The 25,141-nt window shown below is 43.8% G+C and overlaps 1 protein-coding gene across 1 annotated transcript in view; it reads right to left on the reverse strand.

The window, feature by feature from the left end:
• Positions 1–1,088: 1,088 nt before the first annotated feature.
• Positions 1,089–25,141, reverse strand: part of rnf17 (ring finger protein 17) — a gene marked incomplete at its 5' end in the record, with an annotated part of 72,600 nt that continues 48,547 nt past the window's right edge. Inside the window, 18 exons of the mRNA XM_079563749.1 lie at positions 1,089–1,202; positions 2,724–2,910; positions 2,972–3,107; positions 3,751–3,874; positions 4,396–4,503; positions 4,694–4,747; positions 4,918–5,040; positions 5,114–5,194; positions 5,261–5,380; positions 5,996–6,159; positions 7,511–7,622; positions 10,233–10,530; positions 12,716–12,843; positions 12,911–13,001; positions 18,279–18,391; positions 20,729–20,876; positions 23,805–24,026; positions 24,111–24,228. Coding sequence (XP_079419875.1) covers positions 1,107–1,202; positions 2,724–2,910; positions 2,972–3,107; positions 3,751–3,874; positions 4,396–4,503; positions 4,694–4,747; positions 4,918–5,040; positions 5,114–5,194; positions 5,261–5,380; positions 5,996–6,159; positions 7,511–7,622; positions 10,233–10,530; positions 12,716–12,843; positions 12,911–13,001; positions 18,279–18,391; positions 20,729–20,876; positions 23,805–24,026; positions 24,111–24,228 — 2,423 coding nt within the window. The 3' untranslated portion in view covers positions 1,089–1,106. The remainder of the gene's footprint in view (positions 1,203–2,723; positions 2,911–2,971; positions 3,108–3,750; positions 3,875–4,395; positions 4,504–4,693; positions 4,748–4,917; positions 5,041–5,113; positions 5,195–5,260; positions 5,381–5,995; positions 6,160–7,510; positions 7,623–10,232; positions 10,531–12,715; positions 12,844–12,910; positions 13,002–18,278; positions 18,392–20,728; positions 20,877–23,804; positions 24,027–24,110; positions 24,229–25,141) is intronic.

The following is a 25,141-nucleotide window of genomic DNA, read 5'->3' on the forward strand; positions in this document are numbered from 1 at the left end:
GGACGTTTCTGCTGGTGGTATTGACATTTGGTGCCGGATGTGTCTGAAGTTGCTGAGGGTGAACTTGAAGCGATTACTGATCATTTTAACATGTGGTTTGTTTAACAGTTTAGGGTCCAAAATGTCTAAGTCTTCACACGAACATCAGGCTCATCAATACGAGCGTGAGGCTCAGTGGAAAGCACGGACTTTAGATGTGCTCGTGGTGAGCTCTTCAGCTGCTTAAGAAGCACGGCTGCGTTATAGCACTGTGCCGTCTGCGCATGTTTGCAGACACACCTGCGCAGGCGGACGGGGGGTCCTTCATGTCTTCAATGGTTGACCGTAACAGATGTATTGAATGTTTTTGCCCGTGTTCTGAAAATGACAAACTCGCTGTAAATTAGGGCTGGGAAAAGATACAGACCATTCTCAGTCCGTCATTTTGGTCGAGTTATTTGATTTGTCCGTTCTCAGTCATGTGACAGTTGATTGTTTTTGGCCATTACCATCGTTACAACAGTTAATTGTTAAAAGTCAATGTCAGTCTGATCTCACAGGTTAAGAGCTGCTGCTAAAGTCCACAGAAACAAAACAAGACAATGGTCCAAACTAATAAGGTGTGTTTGGGATTCACTGCGCGCACAATTCAAACATCTCTTGGTTTCAGAGCAGAGTGAGGATGGAGATCTGTCCTTCATGGCCCTTTGGAGGCACGATCAACGCTCTCCCGCCTTTTCTTTGCCTTTGACCTTTTTTTCCATCAGGAAAGTCCTACTGACTGAGATGAAGAAAGTTTCCCATTGTACATATTTGGACCTGTTAGAGCCAAGTGGTTGATTGCAGGGCCGGACCCCGGGCTGCTGGTGCTGCTATAATGAAAGCGTATTAGTGAAATCAGACACGTGCACAGTCACACTTGATCCTTCTTTATTCTCTCTAACAGGGCACTAACTGGGAACAACCTGGAGCACAACTCTATTTTCTTCAGTAAAATCAAATATGTAAAGGAAAACTGAGAGAAACCTTTGCAAAATGTAAAATCACTTCAGGCTAACACGGGTGACGTCAACTCAAACCCCAGAACAATGAGTCACAAAGGAAACGTAATCAAGTCCAGTGTGGGGTCAGTCCAGTTCTGCCAGGCCGCTGCTGACCAGAGGCATGTGCACAGGCTGTCCATCGTCATCGTACAGGCGGACCGTGAGCTCCGGCTCCCGCGCCTGCAACACACAACACATTACCACTGTTTATACCGCCGTCCTGCAGAGCATTATGGGCACAACATTCCTGTTTACACAAGGAAGTCTTTACTGCAGACAACATTTCCTGCTTCTCCACCTCTGCGACGCTTGGGCTCTCATGGATGCGTTCGCTGAATTGTGTCGCACCAGAGTGCAGGGTTTGGTAAAACATTCAAAACTCCCCTGAGCTGCTGCCGCTAACCCGCGGAGGAGTTCCGGGTGAAGTCTATTTTTCCACAAACAGCGCACACTACGGCATGTACGTGCACACGCGTGTGCCAGTGTCGTGCCGTCCATACAGCAGAGCAAGCAGTAGTTGCCCAATCAAATCTTAAAAAGAAAAAACGTTACTATCCAATGGTCTCAAATGCCTCCTTGAGACACTGTGCCCTTTACTACACTCTAGTGGCCATTGGTGGAACTGCCAGCTTACAGGCAGCTTCATTTTGCAGTGTGTGAGCAGCTTGGGTAAGCGAAGCCACAGCAGCTTGTGTTGCGTGTGCTCTGAGGACTAACCTATGTTCAAGAGCAGCTGTATTTACGGGTCCTGTAGGCGGAGACTGGCCCCGATTATGGCACACGTGAGGAAATAGTGTGGTGTTTTCCTACATTCTATAGGTCAGGACCATGGATCTATTATAATTAACGGTGAGGACAGGTTTGTGAGGGTCCATGACGCAGTTGGAGCAGGGGCAGAAAACAGAACGTATGGACTATTACACAGAGTGAACATTCAAAGTGCTGCTTTTCTTCATACAAGACTAATGAAGCTTCGGCTGGACCAGGACACTAAAGGTGAGTGTGGGCGAGGCTGTTGAGTGAGAGAATTTGTGTACGTGAAGTGCCATGAAGCAGCAGAGTCAAAATGTCCAGCAATATAAAAATATTATAGAAATGTTTATGGACTGAGACTCATGGATGGGGCGTCTTAGTATTTTGGAAAGTACACAAACACAGGCCTAGTTCACGTTTTTGTGTAGGTTGTGTTATCTGTATGTGTGAGTGATCGATGCAGTAGCACATACGCATTAGGGCCTGAATGATTTTTAGAAGTCAACTTTATAGTCAAGAAAGTCGATGAAGAGTCGACGAGTCGTGTGACGTCATCATATTAACAACAATATGGTCATTTCCTTTGTGGGAGACGGCAGCGGCTAAAGACAGGACAAATATACACAGCGAACTCTTTAACATCTTCACTTTAGTCGCTCCTAGGGCTGAACAATTATGCAGATTTGCAATTTTATATCATACGACACAACGTGATTTCCAAATGGCAGAGAGAAGTCAATGTAGTAATATTGATTTTTGGCTCCATAAGACTCCACACTTTACTCACATTATTTCATTAAAAACTAGCATATTTAAAATCTAAACAAGATCCAAAATTCCTATGGAAAAATCTTTGTATCTTTTGAGTTAGATTAGATGTCTTTGTCATATTCGTGCTCCTTTTGGGTTTGAAGAGAGAAAAGGCTGTGGTGTAGTGTGAGCTCGTACCACCACGGTGGCGCTGATGCACCCGTGCAGCAGGTCGATCATGTTCATGGCAGCGCGGACGCTCCACTCCGGACTGTACGGCAGCATGTCCTCCTGCCTGTTCACCGACGGAGCCTTGAAGCCGGCCACCTTGACCTTGAGAGCGCAGGTGGGGAAGAGGAGGAGGTGATGGGGGATGCGTCGCAGCCTGGACAGAAACACGGGTCAGTGGTCAGCGTGTGGGAGGTCAGCCGTGTCACAGCGGTTACTTAGCGGTGGCCAGCGTGTCGTCAGAGCCGTAATCCACGTGCTGCACCAGGAGGCGGAGCGGCTCCACGCTGCTGATGTCCATGATCTTAGCTCGGTAGTATTTGCCATCGCTGTACTCCGCCAGGCACGGCCCCCCTGCACAAACACGGTTATGGCCAATCCAAATATGATCAAATGTAAATGTTTGGGTGGTGTTAGTTTAAGCAGACACTGTTTAATCATTCTTATGATTTGGATGAAGATCAGACCACATTTTATGAACAATTTAGGCAGAAATGTGCGAAATTCCAAAGTGTTCACATACTTTTTCATTTGATCATATATAATTGTATGAAAATAAAGTTGATTTCATTTGTTCGGTGACAAGTAGGGCTGCCAAAGATTTTCATGGTCGACCAAAAACATGCCCTGAGCAGCGAATATACTTGAAATATAAAAATAGAATTATGCCACAATCTGATGAGCATCTTATAAATTGCTATAACCAATAATGTCTCATTTTGAATATATGTATTTTTACAATTATGTTGCGATGTAATTAGTTAATCTAAAATGCGTCAAATTACAGGAAATGACATATGTTCGATTAAAAATGTTCTGAGGGAGAACCCCAAAACCCCCTAAAGTGTAAACTCGCCCCGGACAGTGGTTAGTAAAGTGTGTCTGTACCATTTACACACTACCAGGCAGTTCACATGCTTCAGTCATTGTGGTTTTACAACACAATGAAGTTCACACTCTCAAGTGTTATTGTTAAAGGACTAAGAGCGTGAGTTACCGAAGGGGAAGCAGTCCAGTCGAGGTAGGCTCTCGATGGAGGCGTTGACCCTGTCCAGCGCCTCGTCCAGAGTCTCTCCGTTTATCTCCACATCGCTCATTCCCTCCAGAGGCCACAGGAACAGCTGCAAACATGTAATCAAAGTTCACGGCAAAGCAAAACTACAGAAACCTGCAGTGACATCGACCTTAGTGTTCCGGTAATAGTAGTGAAGTGACAAAATAAAAGCCGTCAATGTTCCAGCCGCTGAGAGAGCTTTATTGTGAAGCAGCAGATTTAGGCCTATTGGTGACCTTATGTTAATATTGATGACTGGCAGTGAGCTCGTCAGTAAAACTGCATTTGTATTGTTTTTATTTTTATTATTGTTTTTATTTTTCTGAAAACTGCTTGGTTTTCACCAAACCTGCAGTTCTATCGTATCACATCGATCGAGATATCTGGCATGATTTTGTCCAGATCGTTCAGCCCTACCTCGTGTATCATAGTGCTTAAATAATGATTCAATAAGATAAAATCAACGTTATGGTCCCACTGGTAGGAAATTTGTCCTGGGCTAATCCCCCATGCTGCATAAGACAGCAACCATTTAAATGAGTGATATGGAGTGGTATGAAAACGAGTGTGTCAGGTGACAGGGCGGACCTCGTTGGGCGTCCACAGGTGCTTGACTCTGACGGGAAAGTCCTCTCCTTCAGGAGGCAGCTCAGGGTAGATGAAGGAGCCCGGCAGCATCTCCTCCTCTAGCAGACCCTTCACAACAACACGCGACTGTCACTGTGCTGAGGAACACGACTCAGACAAATCAGAAAACATTTCAATCAGGACAGTGATACATTTGGTAACCTAGGTTTGTGAAGGGAATGAAAACCTGTCGCTTGTAAATCCATTTGAGTTGACACCAAGTTGAAGAAGCAACAAAGTGCCATAGAATTGGCTTTACCTCAGTGTTGAGGTCCCAGTCGTCCAGAAGGGCCGGGTCTATGAGACTGGTTCCCTGAACAACACACTACTGTTAGGAGCTACCCACACACCACACCACACCTGTCCATCGCATTATCTTTAAAATCCCCAAACAGACGTTAAGGTCGTGTAATGATCTTATTGGAGCCTTTGTGGTGGATTTGTTACATCAGAAATGTGTTGTGATGACTAGGGCAGCCTTACCGGGGATGACAGGGACACCTGGTCCAGGGAGCCGTGGTGGTATTCACTCATGATCCTGCGGATGCTCATTCCATCCAGAAATATGTCCACAGTCAGGAGTCCTCGGGGGTCGGCGGGCAGCTCCTGCACACCACAGACTCACTGTGTTTAGTAACGGATCAGACGTCTGCACATCTGCACAGAGACTAAGCATTACCAGAACGTGCACGTCCACCGAGCGGTTCAGAAGCAGCTCCGTGATGAGAGCCACGGCGTCTCTCTGCCAGTGCCCTCCCACCTGCACATGCACAGGACTGGTCAGACTTCACCTCTCTGCTGTCAGTGCTGTGGGTCAGAGACTTACCGGGGAGATGGCGTGCAGCTGACAGGGCACACACAGCTGGGGTATGTCCTCGCACAGCAGCCGCGGCTGAACGTGGATCACCGGGATGGTCTCAACATGGCCCAGATCTATGTACTGCACCTGCACACACCAGCACAGGCCCACCATGCTGTGATCCAAGTTCAGGATCCAACACCACAGAAACCTACCTGATTAGGTGTCGTGTAGTAAAACCTGAGGTCCAGAAATGGGCCAGAGAGCAGCTGTTTAAAGCAGCTATTCTGCTAATAATGTCAAACATATCTTTAATAACAGCTGAATGAAATATCTAATAGGTGTATTTCAAGCAAAAGTCCTCCCACCCCCTCCTCAAGCTCCCCTTTGCTGCACAGCTGTTTCAAGAGAAGAAAAAAAAAACATGGCCCATGTGGCTGTACTGAAGCTATGGCGAGTGTTTTACTTTGTGAAGAAAGGATTAAGTTTAGCAGGAGATGGAGATAGAGGCATTTTCTGGAGCTTTTTAGGAGCTGTCGACGCCCTGTTAAAGCGAGACACTGGTGAATGGCAGGGCAAAAAATATAAACTATATGCAGCATTTTGGAACCGTCTTATTTTTAAACTGTGCTATAAAAATAACATGGCTTGAGAATAAGAGCTAAATTGGAAGTGACTTGAGCACTATAAAGCAGAAAGTGTAGTGTTGCAGTCCTGTTCCACGTGTTAGAGAGTGCGAGTGAGTGGACTGTTGGAGCTGACCTTGATGTGGCCTCCCAGCACCTCCAGCCTCTGGCCCCTGTACAACAGCATGTCGGCCCCATTGATCAGACAGCCCTGAACTGTCTTCCACGTGTACATCTTCAGACAGGGGTTAAACTTGATGCTCTGTTGGATCCTCCCCTTCAGAACTTTGAACTGACGCTCTGCACACAGTCACACACGATCTATTCACACAAAAGCACTGAGGCTGAAAGGGCCTCCAGATAGTCTCAAATCTATGTTGTCTGTCCATATTGTCCATGCGAATCTGTTCCATCTGTATTGCAGACATCATTTCCTTGAATTTGAGAAAGCTTAATGTTTAAAAATCATCATGTATGACCGAGAAAGGAGAGCATGTGCAGAAAGCACTTCATTTTCAGTATACCAGTTTGGAATGTTTGCTTATTGGCAATTGTTTTTTTATGATACATTTGTGAGGGCCACAGTTCAAGCTATTGAAGATGGTTCTTTTAGTAAGACAGAAGATTTATTTACTGGCACGATTCACATGGATGACCTTTTTCAAGATCAAAATGGCAAATTTCGCTGAAAGTTTGCAGCCCTGTATTTTATTCCTTTTATATTTATTCATCTAAGTTAATCTAAATCTGTGGGTTTACCTCCGTATGGAAGATCAGATCACCTGCCTCTGTGCCGTTTATGCTTTTGTGGAGGGATAGAGCAGTTCGAAATAAAGTATCCGTATTTCCCCTATTTCTCCAAACCGTTTAGTGCCGCGCAGCAGCAGTTTTCTTTATTGTGTTGTTGTCAGCGCCAGGGTCAAGAAATTTGTTCCTCGCAAATTCTTCCGCTTTTAAGCGCCTGCCCCTGAAGCCGCCACAGTCATGTCTATGACGATGCGTTGGTTTTATATAGCACTTTTCTGGACACTAAAAGATGCTTTACATTGCATTATTCATTCACTCCATACTTAATGGTGGCAAGCTACTATTGTAGCCACAGCTGCCCTGGGGCACTGATGTAAGTGAGGCTGTCAATCAGCGGCAACCACCACCAACCACTGCTTTAAGTAAAGCAAAGGTTAAAGCAAAACATTTCCATCTGACTGACATTTTTTTCAACTGATATCCCTGCTGATAATAATACAAACTTCATTCATATGACGCTTTTCATATAAGGTTATAAAGCAAAGTGCTTTACACATTAAAAACACCAAAATAGCATGAGCGACCTGTGGCTTTTCTCACGGTTTTGGCCTGATGGCAGTCAATAACAGTAAATAAGGAGCGATTAAAAGGAGGAGAAAAGGAGCAGAGAGGACAGCTGCACCGGCTGAGGCACTCGCCTTGACCTGACTCATGTTTAACTGTCATTTATTATAGCAGGCCTGGGATGCAACTTTCATGTGAAAGTGTTAAATAAGAGCCAAGAGCGAAAGACTAATATTTCTCCTTCCTCTGTGTCCTTCACTGTGGCACAGTGTCAACGCAGTTCTACAATTAATGGCAACAAAATTGGCATATGATTGTGAGACCTGGCTGATTGTCTGACCTGCGGTTTCAGTGCGGGCATAAATAGTTCCATCTTCTCCAACGGCAGATACTGTCATGAGCATGTGTCCAGGGCAGGGCAGCTCAGGGGCTTCATACAACTGGGTTTTAATCTACAAAACAGTCATGTACAATTACAGTCCAACCTAAAACAGAAACATGTAGGTGTGCAGTGCTTAAACAACCCATTTGTTCCTCTTCTTATTCCTTTTCTTCACACCTCCTTTTATATTATATAACAATAAATTATTATAAGAAAGATCTCATATTTGGACAATATTGAAGCAGTTGTCCACTGTGTAAGAAGGAAAATAAAGACATCATAAAATCCCTGTGGGTTAAAGCGAGACACGAAAACATTGATTTTTCAGTGTAATTTTTAGCTAGTTTACTCCCTTAACATCTTATTTCATTTTTCATTTATGTGAAAGAATAAAACAGACAAAACTTGCATACAATGATTATTTTATGACTTTTTGTCATGAGGCGGAGATATCCAGGAAGTATCTACAACATCGCTTTTCCCTCGCACATTCATAAATAATGACATACTTTACATCCACAAGTCCTGCGCCCGAGATGACCCTATAATCCAAATATGGTCATGTCCTTTCTGGGAGCCTCCCGTGTGAAAGAACACAGACATGTTCTACTGCACGTGCACACGGTTACAAAACCTCAGGGCCGCTTTTCTCAAAACTAGGTTTGTTTTCCGTACATTCAACGATCCCATCACTTGAGCAGCTCCTACAGACTTCAAACTTTACAGGCTTGGACTCAATATTTTGTACATTTTTTTCAGACAAATGTTATTAATGATGATTTTTTTTTTTCATGAACAGCGAATTCAAATTCTTAGTAACCAATATGTTTTATAAATAATAATTAATTAATAAGAAGCTATATAATAATAATGACGTATATGTGACATTTATTTACATATACATTGTATATATTGTTTTCAGCAACAAAATCTAAACTCTGGCAATTTAGAAACAAATGACAGAAAACTAAAACATTTTCTCTGCTCTGTCAGTAATTTACAGCAGAGGTTTCATATTGATATCAATTATTTACCTGCGTCAATTCTTTCATCGTGCTATTATTTATTCCATTGTTTGTGACTTGGCTTATAGTTTTTTTTATCAGCTGTGGCCACTGCTAGGCTGAGCACAGACTACGCCATATTTTCAGTCATAAAAGATTTTGGGGTCCGCACTAAACGACTGAAAACCTCATCAGCTAGGCTTCTGTTTGTGAGCCTGGAAAACACGTGTCCCGATTGGTCAACAGTGTCATGTGATCACTGTCGGCACAACACAGTTTAGTGCTGCAGGTTCGAGTCCTGAACTGGTTTATAGTTCTCTCAAATGAAAATAAAAGTGGGCGACACAAAGAAGCAGGACGTATTTCCAGTGGATTTAATAAGAAAAGGAGACGGAGGAGACAGTGGAGAGAAGCAGCTGCCTGGTCTAACTCCCTGTGCACTGTGTGTGCAAAGGGAGTTAGCTGGCCTGTGGTGTCGTTCTGTATTCTATGTGTCCATTTTGGAATGCTAAAATCACCCACGTTTCAGAAAACTCAAAAATGTTTGATTTCCTGCGCCTGAGGTTTTGGTTTGGTTTGGTTGCGTCTTTCTGCCGCCCACATTACATGATTCGAGCGCGAGTCCAGTTGTGAACACACACTATGACACACGAGACTGGGCGACTGCCTCTGACAAGTCAAAACTCGGGAAGACTCGGCACGACTGAGAATAATAGCAGAATCCAGCATGAAAAAAGTGTAGTGTGTACTGAACTGGTACAGCACAAAGCATTTCCTAGTTATCCAGAGTGTTGCTAATTTCTGGAGATACTTTTTTGTAATTCAAGCAGTTCTTATGTTTGAGGAGTTTCGTGGCGCTAGGCTAATGCAAGGCTAGGCTTAAAAACAGTCTGATCCGCTCCACAGAGCACCTGAGGCAAATCATAACACCAGACTAACCATATAAATGTCTGTGTCGATAGAATAATTTAAACCATTTTGCATTTAAAATACCTTATATTTGAGCAGCATCAGCTTCGTGCTTGTATAAGCTATGCAGCGGCGGAGTGATCTGCTAGAAAATAGTCCCTCAAAATGCGATCATGTGATGCAAGGTCAGTTATGTTCCAAAAATTATTCTATCGACACAAACATTTATATGGTCAGTCTGGTGTTATAAGTGATTTGCCTGTTTTTAATGCAGGCTTGCTGATACCGTAGAAATGCACTAGCCTTGCACTAGCCTAGCGCCACGTAACTCTTCCAATACAAGAATTGCATGAATTACAAAAAAAAAAAATCTCCAGAAAACACCCTGGATAAAGAAATGAAACAAAATTAAATGAGGCCCTATGTCAAAAATCCTGAATTATCCCTTTAATATTCTTTAAATGATAATTCAATGGACATTTACAAAACTAAATGTGCCATTAATTTGTGATTAATTGCGAGTTAACAATGACAATTATGAGATGAAATATTTTAAGCCATTGACCGCACTAGGATAAACATGCTGTACCTACCATACCTGTAGTGTGTGCAAAGCAACAGCAAATGAAACCAGACGAAATGCTTTTAATCGATCGGTTAACCATTAACACACCTAGTCACAAGGGTTTTTGGGCAGGGGGCAGCCCAAAATCAGATAAGCCACCTTTTCTTCACATGATGTGATATGGATGTGTGTGCTTCCTCACCATTTCTGTGGTGCCAAAGGAGCGCGGGGAAGGTGTGGGGCGAGCACCCATCTGGAGACTTGTTGAGCCAGGAGTATAGAGCAGACCGGGAGTAAAGGGAGCACTGAGAGCACTCAGAGAATCGAGAGAACTGGGGGTACTGAGAGAACTGGGAGTATTGAGAGTGCTGAGAGCACTGGGAGCGCTGAGAGTAGAGGAAGTAGAGGGGGTAGAGCTGTGTCCATCTCCGTCTCGCCCATTAGGCAGAGTCTTGGTGTGTGTAGCTTCCTTTGGGTTCTCGGAGTCTGGACTGGAAATACTGCAAAACAAAATCAAGATCTTCCTTCATAAGACTAAACAGCTTACCGAGGTGAAGAATGTGTCAATATTTTAACAACTACTCGAGTACAACTAGGGTGATCAGAGTTCTCTGGTCTGTGTCTGACACATGGATCACCATACTACATGCCAATACCACAACCCAGGGACAAAAAAAAAAAAAAAACCGCTGCATATTTCATTTTAGAAGATTTTCTGACAATTCAAAAAGAATTGGAGACTTTTGAGCAAAAACATATGTGGTCAAAACAGCAGCTGAATGTTTTAGACCATATTTTGGTCTAAATCAACTTATACTGTGAAAATGCTTGAATAATGTAAGAATTTTCCAAGAAATTTTGATTTATTGGCAGATGAATCCAATTCAATGCTTCTTAAATTTTAAGGAAATTTGAGGACTTTATTTATTTATTTATTTTTAATTTAACAGTTAGATCCCGGGCAATATATCTGATATTTGGGTATTTTACAATTACTATATCTAATGCAGATAAAAGGCCGATATCTATGGGACAGAAAGTGAGAGCGTCAGAGCTTTAAACTGAGCCTCCCAAAACTTCGAAGACCTCTGAAGCTGAGACACATTGCACTGAAAAACGGTTAAAGGAATAGGCCACCGTTTTTACATACCGAGATATGTTCTTACCTAACCTTAGAAGAGTTAATATATACCCGTCTGGTCTTTGTCCGTGCGCTCTGCCAGGCAAACGGAGCACATACGCAGCCTCTCCCACATGTCACATAGCTCCAAAAAAGCTCACGATAGAAGCTACCAAGCTCTTCCACGTGTTCCCTATTTAAATAAAGTTACGTGAAGTGTTTTCATGCGAAGTATATTTACACAGAAATGTAACATGTCGATTTTATAAGCAGATAAAAAGGGGGACTATATTGTGAGGCGTAATGATACAAGGAGCAAAACGTCCGCACAGTAACTCCTAAAGACTTCCCCCGCTCACTTCCGTCAATAACCAATACGTTGTGCTCCTCGTATCATGGACAAAGACCAGACGGGTATATATTAACTCGTCTAAGGTTAGGTAAGGACATATCTCAGTATGTAAAAACGGTGGCCTATTCCTTTAAAAGTTAGAACACCTCAGACCATATTTCAGGAATTCTATATTGCTGACCTTTTGAAACATAAGAGACACAGACTTGCTGTTTTTTGTTTTGAAATCTATTGATTTTTCTCTTTAAAACAAGCTCCTTACTAAACATGAATGTCCTGAATAAATCAGCCCTATGCCCCTCATACAGTGCCCCCTGCTGTCACAGTTCAACACTGACACATTTTACAGGATTATTATTGGAACAATCTGCAATTTTCTTTAATTTTCTGAAGAGGAATTTATCGGTAATTATATCGGCCATCAGCGTGCTCTACAGTCCTTATAGCGGACCCCAAAAATCCATATCGGTCAGGTAATAAACAGAGTCAACTTCCCTAAGTTTGCTGTTTAGGACCGTTCTAAGGTATTTGTAGGTGCACACAGTCTATTACCATGTCTTTTTTTGAAATGTTCATCTGGAGAAAGGATTTTTTGCACCGATCTAAAAAGTCGTCCACTGTGGTCTGTCTCATTGTCCTGCAAGCAGACTGACAATGACTGTTGATCTGCATTCTCCACACATCAAGTGGTAATGAACACTGGTATGGGGACCACAGTGAAGAGTTGGGCTACAAGTACAAGCACATGGTATCATGCCAACACCGCACAACAGATCAGAATGTGAATGAATGGCAACAATGAAGCATTAAAGAAAGGAATAATGGATTAAAATCATTTTCAACAATTTCTGATGGAAAACTAAAACCATCTGCGAAAAAGCCGAGATTCACTACAACTTCTACAAATGGGTGATCGTAAACGCAGCTCAAATCCACGATGGATTGGATGCAAGTTCTGAAAGATTTAGGAAGACAGGTTGGAGTGGTAAGAAGTATTTACTCCCTACTACTACTCTTAATACCAGTACAACTCTGTATTAAAATAGGAAATTAAAGCCAGATTTATTTTAATGTTGCATGAATGTCTCATCTGTAACTTCATGCATTTTGGAGATATTGACATAGTAAATTTGAATAAAACAGTGCCACACTGTGAGGAATATCCTTCCACAGAATGAAGCGGCACCATAGACTGTTTTGATTGTTGACTCACTCAGACTGGGGCTTCCTCTTGCGCAGGGCCAGGCCTTGGCTCACCAGAGAGTCTGCGATGCTGATGAGCTGGCCTGTGGAGTTGGAACAGGACAGGGTGACGGCCACAGGGCGCTCCTCACTCACCTCCTGGACACACGAGATGGATTTATGTTCATAGGTGCTAATGTTCGGCTCAGTGGGCACTCACACAAACCTTAGCTGTTAGCAAGGCTGAAGCTCCACTCAGGTAGTAGGAGATGAAGTCACAGGCGGTCCCAGTCCATGTGGATCGGCCTCCTGCAGGTCTGACCAACAACACACAGGCAGGCTTTAGAGGAGATGCACATTTGTCTTGGTGGAGGACATTAGAGAAGGGTCGGGAGGGTCAGTGTATTTTCAATCTGATATCAACAAGCACTACACATTTCTTAACACCTTAACTGCCAAAAACGTAAAAGAAAAAATATTATTACGAAACTACACACTCTAATACATGTTATGTGTGATTTTGGGGGCTCTGTGATGAACAGAACTGAAATAAATGACCATCAAAAACTTGTGAAAAGTCAGGATCTGAACATTTCATCTGGGCATTTAGACTCATTTGTGGTGGTGCCAAAGAAACACCGGCCGCCACATATTGTGTCCAGTGTCACAGAGCCGTGGCATCCAGTGCTTCTGCGGGGTCTTCTGCATCTGTCCCACCGGCCGCCTCTTTACCCATTCACACGCTAATACGTACACCGGTGAACTCAGACACTGGAGGCCAGGTGGGTGAAGTGTCTTGCCCAAGGACACAGTGTCCACCTGCGGGATTCGAACCGCTGAGCCTCCGGTCACAAGACGACCCGCGCTACTCTCTGTGCCACTGCCGCCCCAATATTAAAAACGGATTGAATACTCAATATTGCCATTAAATCCCAGCTCTCTGTTTGGCCATTTGTGTGTGGAGCTGCCCGCTGAGGCGTAGGAATGGGTACCCGGTATCATACGTGCCAATATGCCTCAAAACAACCACCATCATTCCAGTGCCAAAGAAGTCACCACCCTCCTACTTTAACGATTCTGATGAAGTGCTTCGAGCGGCTCGTCATGGATCACATCAAGTCTGTTCTCATACCACACCAGTTTGCTTACCAGTCCAATCGCACTTGAAGAAGCCATCTTCACTGTGCTTCATACAGCCCTCACTCTCCTTGAAACAAAGGACTCCTACGTTGGCATGCCATATTTAAACTTTAGCTCAGCATTCAACACTATAATACACAAACTGCTCCACCTGGGGATCAACACATCATTGTGCAACTGGCTGCTGGACTTTCTGACGGGGAGACCACAGAGTGTACGTGTCGGCGGCAAGTCCTCCAGAACCATCACACTGAACACGGGGGCTCCCCAAGGCTGTGTGCTGAGTAGGGATGGGCACCGTTAAACAGTACCTACTTGGAACCGACCGAAAAGCTCCGGTCGGGGGTGTTATCGAAAAATTTCTCCAGACGTCAATATATGACCCGCAGCAAGTCTTTAGGCAACAATGGCTCAGTGTGCGCAGATACTGAGCCGCTTCAGCGCAAATGGAGCGAAGAAAAGCTATATTTTATAGCTATAACTTATAGCATAGCAAAGCTATAACTTGCTAAACTTTTGTAATAGAGATGACAGGGCCACGGTCTGTGTCAGACTGAGCCAGAACATAGACTACACCGGTTGTAAAACCCAGAGCTAAACTAATCCAGTTATAAACCAGGACTAAGCCAGGACTGAATAAGAAACTTGAGTTTTTAGGCAAATTAAAAAGCAAAAGAGAGCAGTGACAACAAAAAAGAGGTCTTTACCTTTAGCGTCAGACCCACGGAGGCGGAGCTTACGTGCTGTTGTTTACGACTTTACAAGCAACTGCAGCAAGGATAATGTCAAAGATTGTTGAAAGCGAGCTCTCACTCTGTATTAAACATTGTTGGTACAGTTTTGGTAAATTATTAGCAACAGAGTGAGCTCTCACACCATGTAAAGATCTCTGAGTGTGAAGTTGCTTTGGCTTTGTCAAACAGCGCAGTGTGTTTAGAAAAGTTTAGTTGAAAGAAAACGGTGCCTGATGTGGATCTGTCTCTGCAGCTCAGGGGGTAATAATGTCCTTTCTCTCTTTTTATCACTGTTTAAATGGGAATTCTGCTCCAAACACAAAGTTAGAGGTGACGCTGCTGCGGCCTGTGTAGCTTCTGCTGTGCTATTTTAGGACTTTTTCCTAAACTGTACTTTTTTTATACACGTTATTTTTATTGAATTAAAAAAACAGGTATTGAAAAAAGTACCATTAAGGCACCGGAACCGAAAAGCGGGTATCGTTGAAGTAGTGGTATCGGAAAAAAAAACGAACGGTACCCATCCCTAGTGCTAAGCCTCCTCCTGTTCACTCTGCTGACCCATGACTGCTCTCCAAAGTACGACTCAAACCTCTTCATCAAGTTTGCAGACGACACAACAGTGGTGGGCTTCATCAGCAACAGAGACGAGTCAAACTACAGGAGTGAGTGAGCAGTCTGGTCATGTGGTGCACACAGAACAATCTCTCTCTAAATGTGGAGAAGACAAAAGAAATTGTTGTGGACTTTCGAAGAGCACGGGTCCAGCATGCTCCTCTAACAATCAACGGTGCTGCAGTGGAGAGGGTGACCAGCACTAAGTTCCTGGGCGTGCACATCACAGAGAGGCTCTCCTGGGCCATGCACACTACATCACTGGTCAAGAAAAGTAATCAGTGTCTCTTCTTTCTCCACAAGTTGAGAAGAGCCAGAGTCCCAGCCTCCGTTATGTGCAACTTCTACAGAGGAACTATAGAGAGCATCCTGACCAGCTCCATCACTGTGTGGTTCTTCTACAGAGGGACTGTAGAGAGCATCCTGACCAGCTCCATCACTGTGTGGTTCTTCTACAGAGGGACTATAGAGAGCATCCTGACCAGCTCCATCACTGTGTGGTTCTTCTACAGAGGGACTGTAGAGAGCATCCTGACCAGCTCCATCACTGTGTGGTTCTTCTACAGAGGGACTATAGAGAGCATCCTGACCAGCTCCATCACTGTGTGGTTCTTCTACAGAGGGACTATAGAGAGCATCCTGACCAGCTCCATCACTGTGTGGTTCTTCTACAGAGGGACTATAGAGAGCATCCTGACCAGCTCTACCTGTACTCTACCTGTCTCACCCGCAAAGCCATCAGAATCACCAGGGATCCTAAGCACCCATCACACAGTCTCTTCAAGGCAATGCCTTCAGGGAGGAGACTGCGGAATCCATGGGCCAGTTCCAGTTGACTTGCGCTGTGCCTCCCTCTTCACCCGTGGATGCGGCGAGACAGGTGCGCTAAATATGCCATATGTAAGCACACAGGGAACACAGTGTGTAACATTTAACACTGTGTGTTCCCTGTGTGCTTACACTTTCACAATATAGCCTACCCAAACTAAAGAGGAGTCACACAGGCCACACAGCAGCATGAACACGTGCACGCACTCCCATGCACATCAGTATCTCCGGGTACAATGGTTTCCCTTACCTCTAAAAACATATACAATAGGCCAGGATGAATGAGAATGTGTATGAGAGTGTGAGGGGGACGACGGATGAAAATGAAAATTAGCCCAAGGCTACAATCCGATGTGGCGCACAACAAACGAGACAAAATCCTTTATTTATTAGAACATTTATAATTTTAAATTAGAGGTGGACATAGATTATTTTTTTTAATCTAGATTAATCTAGATTAATTTTGAACTGTAGGCCGACTACATAAGAGGTCCTGATGAACTGTTTACAGTCAGTAGCTTTGTGTCAATCAATTTTCTGGTGACAAACTAAATCTCCTCTTCTGCAACTATGACCTGCTAAAGAAAAAAGTCTCTCGCATCGGACAGTTGTCAGTTGGCAGGAGTCCCCAAGTATTTATTTACGGGTAATGTGGGCCATCCTACCAGATCAGAAAATATAGGCCTCTGTTTGTGAGTGTGGGAAACACGAGCGCGTCTCCTGATTGGTCAACAGTGTCACGTGATCACTGTCACAACAACGCAGCTTATGCAGCTGCAGCTACTACGAGCTTCAACCTGGCGATAGTTCTGTCAAAATGGAGATAAACGTCGACAACACGAAGATGCGGGACGTATTTCTTTGGATTTGATAAGAAAAGGAAACGGGCAGCGGGGAGCGGAGAAAGAGAAGCTAATGGACTCGGAGAAAAGGAGCAGGAAAGTTCGTCTCTAAACTCTGTAAGTGCTGCGGTTAAACTCTGCTCGCGCGCGGTTAACTCTGCTCGCGCGCGGTTAAACTCTGCTCGCGCGCGGTTGAAATGTAGCCGGAAAAAGCTCTCATGAACTTTTGGTGATAAAAGCAGTTTCGTGCGTGGCTGTTTCGTGTGGGGCTGTGGCCATGAGATGAGTTGTTTATGTCGCTGTTTTGAAAGAGGGAGGCGCCGCAGTGTTTTTCTGTCTTTTTTTCACTCTGTCATTGGCCGCTGCTTCTGTGTGTCGCTTTGGAGACGCTATATTCACTCACGTTTTTTTAACCTGTGCGTCCGAAATTGGGCATAAAAGTCGTGTAATGTGTGCTGACCATAAAATATCACGGTGAAAGTCGTCATAGCTTGCAGAGTATAGACCCAGCTCCCAACCCAGCTTTGAGAATAGATTAACGGCGATATTTTTTTTATCGCCCGATAAGAGTCTCGCGTTAACGCAGCACGTTAACGCCGATAACGGCCCACCACTAATTTAAATATATTCATTTTATATTTTTAAATTCTATTTTAAAGTACAGATAATACTACCGTTAAAGTACTGGATCGATAAGGAGTATTGATAATAGTAGTATTGATAAATCCTTAATGATACCTTATTGACGACATTGTGAAAGTTTTGGACTATATTAGCGATAATGGTAAAAATCAACATTTTCTTTTCTTTGTAATTACAAACACAGCAGCAAGCTTCCATTGGAGTTAATACTAACAGAGTATGAGTGCTACAGCATGAGTGAAGCAGGACAGTGTGGAGAGTAATTAAAGATCCAATCATTACTTAGATGTGACTACCATGTTAATTTTGTGAATATTTGATCAGACCCGTGTCTGCTTTGCCTGATGTTTGTCTGCTTCCTGCTCTGCACAGGAGAGAGGGAGAGAGAGGGAGAGAGAGGGAGAGAGAGGGAGAGAGAGGGAGAGAGGGGGAGAGAGGGGGAGAGAGGGGGAGAGAGGGAGAGCGAGGGAGAGAGAGGGAGAGAGAGGGAGAGAGAGGGAGAGAGGGAGAGAGAGGGAGAGAGAGGGAGAGAGGGGGAGAGAGGGGGAGAGAGGGAGAGCGAGGGAGAGCGAGAGAGAGGAAGAGAGAGAGAAAGAGAAGGTGAAGGATAGAGAGAAAGAGAAAGAGAAAGTCCTTCTCATTTGGGATGATGCGGACGATGATGTGTTGGTTGTGGGTAAGAGGTGTAATGGAAAGAAATAACAAAAACAATCGAGGCCGTGCAGTTGACACCGCAGGACAGTAATCACGCCGGTCCAGTATGAGGTTTAGAAGTGGTCATGCCATGGGTCACCTGATGTCACAGAGGGTACACTCCAGAGCCAAAGAGCCCTCTAGCTTGGACGGGAGAGGCAGCAGGCTACTGATGTGCATCTTGGCCTTGTTGCCATGGTCACAGCGAATCACCTGTCGAGCAAAATGAAAAGGGAAAGTAGTGTTAGGGTTCCAATCTCTAGCTCATTTGCTCAATGGCTGAACGACCCGCACTCACACTTGCACAAACGAACCGCGGCCATTTACATCAACAGCTGTTTGTTTTCATGTGCAGCCGAGGAGCAGCATGTTTAAAGGAATAGGCCACCGTTTTTACATACTAAGATATGTTCTTAGCTCACTTTAGTCGAGTTAATATATCCCCGTCTGGTCTTTGTCCGCGCGCTCTGCCAGGCAAACGGAGCACATACTCTCCCACATGTCACATAGCTCCGAAAAAGCTCACGATAGAAGCTACCAAGCTCTTCCACGTGTTCCCTATTTAAATAAAGTTACGTGAAGTGTTTTCATGCGAAGTATATTTACCCAGAAATGTAGCATGTCGATTTTATAAGCAAATAAAAAGGGGGACTATATTGTGAGGCGTAATGATACGAGGAGCACAGCGTCCGCGTAGTAACTCCTAAAGACTTCCCCCGCTCACTTCCGTCAATAACCTTTAGGAGTTACTGCGCGGACGTTTTACTCCTCGTATCATTACGCCTCACAATATAGTCCCCCTTTTTATTTGCTTATAAAATCGACATGCTACATTTCTGGGTAAATATACTTCGCATGAAAACACTTCACGTAACTTTATTTAAATAGGGAACACGTGGAAGAGCTTGGTAGCTTCTATCGTGAGCTTTTTTGGAGCTATGTGACATGTGGGAGAGGCTGCGTATGTGCTCCGTTTGCGTGACAGAGCGCACGGACAAAGACCAGACGGGGATATATTAACACGTCTAAAGTGAGGTAAGAACATATCTTAGTATGTAAAAACGGTGGCCTATTCCTTTAATGAGGGGAAGATAAAAACAACCCTTGCAGCATTAAATAATGTAATGCCCAGCTCACATTAAATCCGGTTATGGTCCGGTACGGCCTCCATGATCTAAGAAAATCATCAATACCAGTGTTGCACACTCAAACTGCTCCGCAAAGTCCCGGTCCGATTACCGAGGCCGTCCAGCGGCAACGGAGAGAATCCGCAAGAAGTCTATTTTTGCCGGAGCCCTGCGGATAAATCTGTTTACTCCACTCTTCAAACACAAACCAAATCACAAGCGATCTAAATGCACACGCAGCATTATCTGTCAGATAAAAGCCTATCGACAAATTAAAGTGCTGCTTAGCACAGAAGAGAGACTCGAACACAGGGCGGAAGGAGCACATAAAGTCAGCCTTGACACGAGCATGAGGTGCCAGGAACTGAGAGGCAGCAGCCCCTGCTTCAGTCTGAGGCGGCGGAGGCGCTCGACACACCACTCAGATAGAAACAAATCACTCACTTAGTTGTGTGGAAGTTGCAGAATTAAGGAATAGTTGCAATGAACTTGTGGCTTATTGAATAGTTGGAACAAATTTGGATAAAGCAACTGGAGCAACTGGCCCACCTCATCCAAGCACCGAAGTCCGGAACCGAGCTGGACCAGGGCACGGTTTGATTGCGCTCGCACTACACAAACGGACAGGGATGGCTACTGAAACCCGGTATCATAGCGGTCTGCGGCCACGCCCGTTAGTGCATGGTTTCAGGTCATCCACACTCTGTGCCTCCCTCTCCAGTCACACGCACTTTTTTCACTCATTAATCGTCTGTGAGAGTAAATACTACACTGACAGAAAAGACAAAGGGAGAGAGGGATATTGTACATCCAATTACACAATGGAGATCATTTACCTCATTCAAACCTGGCTGTAAATACTGTTAAAATGGCACTAGCCCGCAGTTAGCGTTGCCCTTTAGCCTGTTAGCTTCTTCTTCGTGATTCTATTAATGTGTATTGGTGGCACCTACCTGTAGGCAGGGAAGTTGCAATTTTGGTTTTCTGGCCAGAGACACCAGGGGGAGATGAAAGACCCCCCAATCACCCCATTAACACTTGTATTACCCCCAGAGGGACTACGAAAAGGATTTATTATGGTAAACAAGTTACATAGTACTACTTTAATCTGAATACTTGTTTGGAAATAGTTACGCATTAGATTACTCATTAATAAAAATAAAGTAGCACGCTACTAAGTCGGGACGTAACTGGTTAATGAGACATCAAATAACAAAAACAAAGAAATTTTAGTCAACATTGGACATCAATAGCAGCATATCATATGTTCAGCAGTCATTGTGCCGATACGATTTTCCTTACCACTTTCATGTTCTTAGTTTACACACTGGTCGAGTGAGGTTTGTATGTAAAAACTCTGAAAACATCATTGAGTTTGATACTGCTAGTTCAAACGGTGTCAAATTCATTTGCTCTTACGTACCTCTGCGATGTTGTCGGTCAGGACGTCAGAGCAGAGTTGGGCCCTCTCCCACACCCCTTTGATGTGAGCGGCACAGTACATGCCTGCCTTCCACTGCACATCTTCTGGTTCTCTGTGAGAACACTCCTGTTTCAGCAGCTCACACACCCTGAAACAACACTTCACATTTGCAACTTGATTTACAGGATTACGGGCACAACCTGTTCAGTGGTGATTAGGGGGTGCATTGCCTTGCATCTGGTCAGTGGATCCATCATCAGGAAATATTTCAATAGGGGTTATGCGCTAACGACTTCCGCATTCCAGTAAGTGAGTAAACCACTCCCGGTCACCGTGTTAATTAATAGGAGCAAGAACATTTTCTTCAAAATAGCTTTGCTACATAGAGCTACAAATTATTCGTTGCTCAAACGAGAGATTCCATGAGTAAAAGTCGAGTATTTATTGAATGCTAACGCTTGTGGAGCCGTAGCTATCATTAAGCAAGTTTTAGCCACCTCATCCGACACACTTATTCAAATCCATGTACTGTACATACACGGACGTGTACCGTATTTTCCGGACTATAAGTCGCTCCGGAGTATAAGACACACCAGCCAAAATATGCGTAATGAAGAAGAAAAAAAACATAGTGCTTATACTCCGGAGCGACTTATCCATGTTTTTTCTTCATATCTTCTTATATAACCATAAAATGCCTAATGTGAAAAAAACTAGAGGCTGAATAGAAGTACGGTTTGCTAACGTGACACACTACACAACAAACTAAATAGTTGTCTGTTATGCTAACATCACATAAACAGTTCAGATAACTAAAGCATAAGGAACATACCACTGCACCGTTGACAAACCTCTCCCACCAGCATGTTTTTCAAGCTATATAAGTTGAGACCATTTACCATTTGTCAAATGGCTATGCATTAGGTTATTTTAGCATATATTTTGGAATTGTATTTGGCAAAGTATAATGTTATATCCAATTTTGACATTTAATTTTCTATTCCAAAAGTTTTAATGGCAATTCAATATGTAAAGTGTCAATGCAATGTCTTGATATATTTCAAAATATAAGATTTTGAAATTAATAGCATATTGCCATGGAAATTTGGCCTCTTTATTCATTGTTCTATTCATTCTTAAAAACGGCAATTAATTTAGAGTTGTATTTGGCAAAGTGGAATGTTATATCCTATTTTAACATGTAATTTTCTATTCCAAATCTGAGTATGTTAAGTTTTATTTAATGTGTTGTGAAACAGCACCTCCCTCTGGATTGTATTGCATATTGCATTGCCACGCTCTGAGTGAAACTTTATTCAATATGCTATTCAGTCCTTGACCACTGCGAAGGCGGGCCCTGGTCCACTCTTGGCCAATCAGAGATGACTCTATCTTCTCCTAGCTAGATAGGCTGTGTTGTTGATTTTTGCTGGAAGTAAATGCTGATATGACGGATTTTAAGATTAACAGATCACCCTTCATGAAGATTCCAAGTTACCCTAAGGGGGTTTTATGTAAGTATAACAGCTTGTTTGTTAAAATACCAGTACTGTTTAGTGCTTCTTTTTTTTTTTGGAAAACACTTACTGGCTAGCCAGCTAAACGTCCAGAGCTAGTAGGCTAATGTTACTTTAAAAACGGGCTGCTCTTGGTCGGTCATCAGGCAGTGACATGGCAGATCTAACTACAGCACCAGTGAGCACACTTGGATCTTCAGACGCACTCTGGGTCTGCACCGTGCATTGAAAAAAACAGGTTGTGAACAGTGATGCTATGGTGGCCACTGGCCAGTGTGCACTCACTTTATGGTTTTAGTGCGATATATTCCTAATTTCCAAATGCTCATTCCTCACTTAAAATAGTAGAGCTACTGCCCTTCAACTTGTTAGGAACACCCTTGTGCTTTGTTTTGTAGCTAAATGTTAAAATAATCTACATATTTTTATGATAATTATGAATGCATTTAAATTATTAGATAATTTGATAAATGTTAGATAAAGATAATACAGACGCGCATCTGTAAGTCTGCGGTCGATGCAGGTGCGAGTTGAGGACAAAAGCTCACGTCTCTCTCATAAAGATCGAGCTGCATCAGGAGGAGCAAGGGCTCTGGACTTTAACACGTCTTTGTGGACAGTCGGAGGCTGGTGTCTTTTACCTGGTTGGAGCTCCTCTTGGGGACTTGCTACGCGAAGCTACGTGGTGCATAAGAGCTCCGCGCTCATAGCGACCTTCCCGTAAGAAATCTTCTGCTTCTTAACTTTGTGCCATGATCTAATTAAACCATTAAACGGACTGCTGCTCCGTTGCAATCCAAAATTTTGACGTAGTCATTAGCGCATAACCCCTATACTGAACTATTAGACAATTACTGCAATCTGTTAAACGACTTTAGAACCAACAAAGCTGTAAAATTAAAAAGATTTGTATCAAATACATTTTAGTAGTTGTCTCATACTTGAGTGCCCACTGTTGTTTTCCAAATCACTTACTGTGTGTGACTGTGTTGTATGGTGATGGTGTAGCTTTCTCTGTTCCAAAACAAATTTCCTGGGTGACCAGTGAATGAAACTAGCACTTATTTCGGGAAAGACAAATTTGCAAATTGTGATATGTGCCATGAAAGTCTGTCTTCATTGGGATTTGAATATAAACTCAAACGGCCTCTACAATCATGTTCTTGATTATGCAGTTCAAACATTTGGGCGGCACGGTGGTATAGCGGTTAGGACTCATGCCTCACAGCTAGATGGTCATGGGTTCGATTCCCACAGGGCCTTTGCATGTTCTCCCAATGTCTGCGTACTAAAAATATGTACAAAAGGGTCCCCTCTGGGGCCACGACTCCCCTGAAAATAGATTCTTAATCTCTGTGGGACTTTCCTGGTTAAAATAAAAGTTCAAATAAAATAAAAATTATCACAGTATTAAGTATTCTGGAGGTGTTTAAATCTCCACTAAAAACTGATTCATTTTAACACAATTGTAGTCACAATGATATTGAGCAGGCCAATTTCCCACACTCAGGACTAAAGTCTGGATTACTGTCAGCATGGAGGTCTGTCTGTATACTGACCTTTTAAGCAAGGAGTCATACTTGGTGAACTGCACATAGAAGCTGCTGGGTGAGTTGACATGGCTGACTCGCACTTTGACATCTTTAAGCTTAGTGGGCAGTGTGAGCTGCGGTTGGAACTCTGTGCTGTTGGACTCGTCTCCTGCTGCACTGGCATCGCCTAAGCCCAGCTCCAGAGGAGGATCCCAGATGGAGGAGTCCTCACAGCTCCGTCTGCTGGACCTGACAACACATTCACAACAGGGCTGTGAGATCATCCCGACCTGACTGGAGCAGATAGTGAACAGAGCCTTGACCCGGCCTCACCCGTCTCTGAAGATGGCCAGCTCCTCCTCCACCAGCTTCTCCCCAATGTTGTCCATTGGTCCGTTCAGGCCGCTCTCAAACAGCTTGACTGGGATGGGTCCATGCCGTGGCCCTTTCGCTGGAGCACAAATAGCTGATTTCTATGTATTTAAAGCAGGGGTTCAAGCAATCAAGTTCCACCTGAATTATTTTTTCCCCCAACTCAAATCACTGGTGCCAGGCTCACCACCCACACAGCTGCTGGGTCACTGCACCAGCAGTTGAGATGTCTTGTAAATGTCATTGCTTTGTTTTTATTTATGTGGTCATCCTGGTGATAGCGTTGACGTCCCGCCCCATCAAACAACAACTTTTCTGACCCAAACTGCACTCATAAGACATAAAACTTTGGAAGCTCGTGCTGTAAATACGATTTATACATAGAAGCAACGGTGCATTTATGTGTAAAAGGCACATTAATCTCAGACTCCAGCTCCCTCACTCCTGCTGCTGTACTTGTCACGTGCTGTCCATACATCCATATAATCCAAATTAAACGGTAGTTCTTCTTCCATCATCGTCCCTGTTCTCAAACGTACTCCGGGTAACACATGTCTCTGTTTCGCCGTAATGTAAACACGAGCCATGTGGTTTGTTGTGAAATGCGCTGCCCGCGGGCTCCTCTCCGTCCTCTCAGGCCGCTTCATTTCTTCTAACTTTTGCGCTCCACGGTGTGGTGATAAATTGGTTCATGTTTTGCGGAGCTCCTCGTGTTATTTATCTCAGAAAAGGCCAGAATGAAGCGGAGAAAGACACCGCGGGAGCTGCTGCACCTGACGTGATTCGTTTCACTTTCGTTATCCTGTGTTTTGCAAGAGCCGCTGACACAGGACAGGTGTCAGACTCATGTATCACTGTAGAACCATGGTATTTGTGGTTTAAACAACTGTAGAAGGTGACAATTTGCCAAGACACACAGCTGCTGATCTCAGCTGCGTATGTGGAGAGGCCGCTCCCATCCTCATTTCTCTCCTCTATGTTTTTTTTATTTT

The sequence above is a fragment of the Gobius niger genome (assembly GCF_951799975.1).
Source record: "Gobius niger genome assembly, chromosome: 9".
Taxonomy (NCBI): Eukaryota; Metazoa; Chordata; class Actinopteri; order Gobiiformes; family Gobiidae; genus Gobius; species Gobius niger.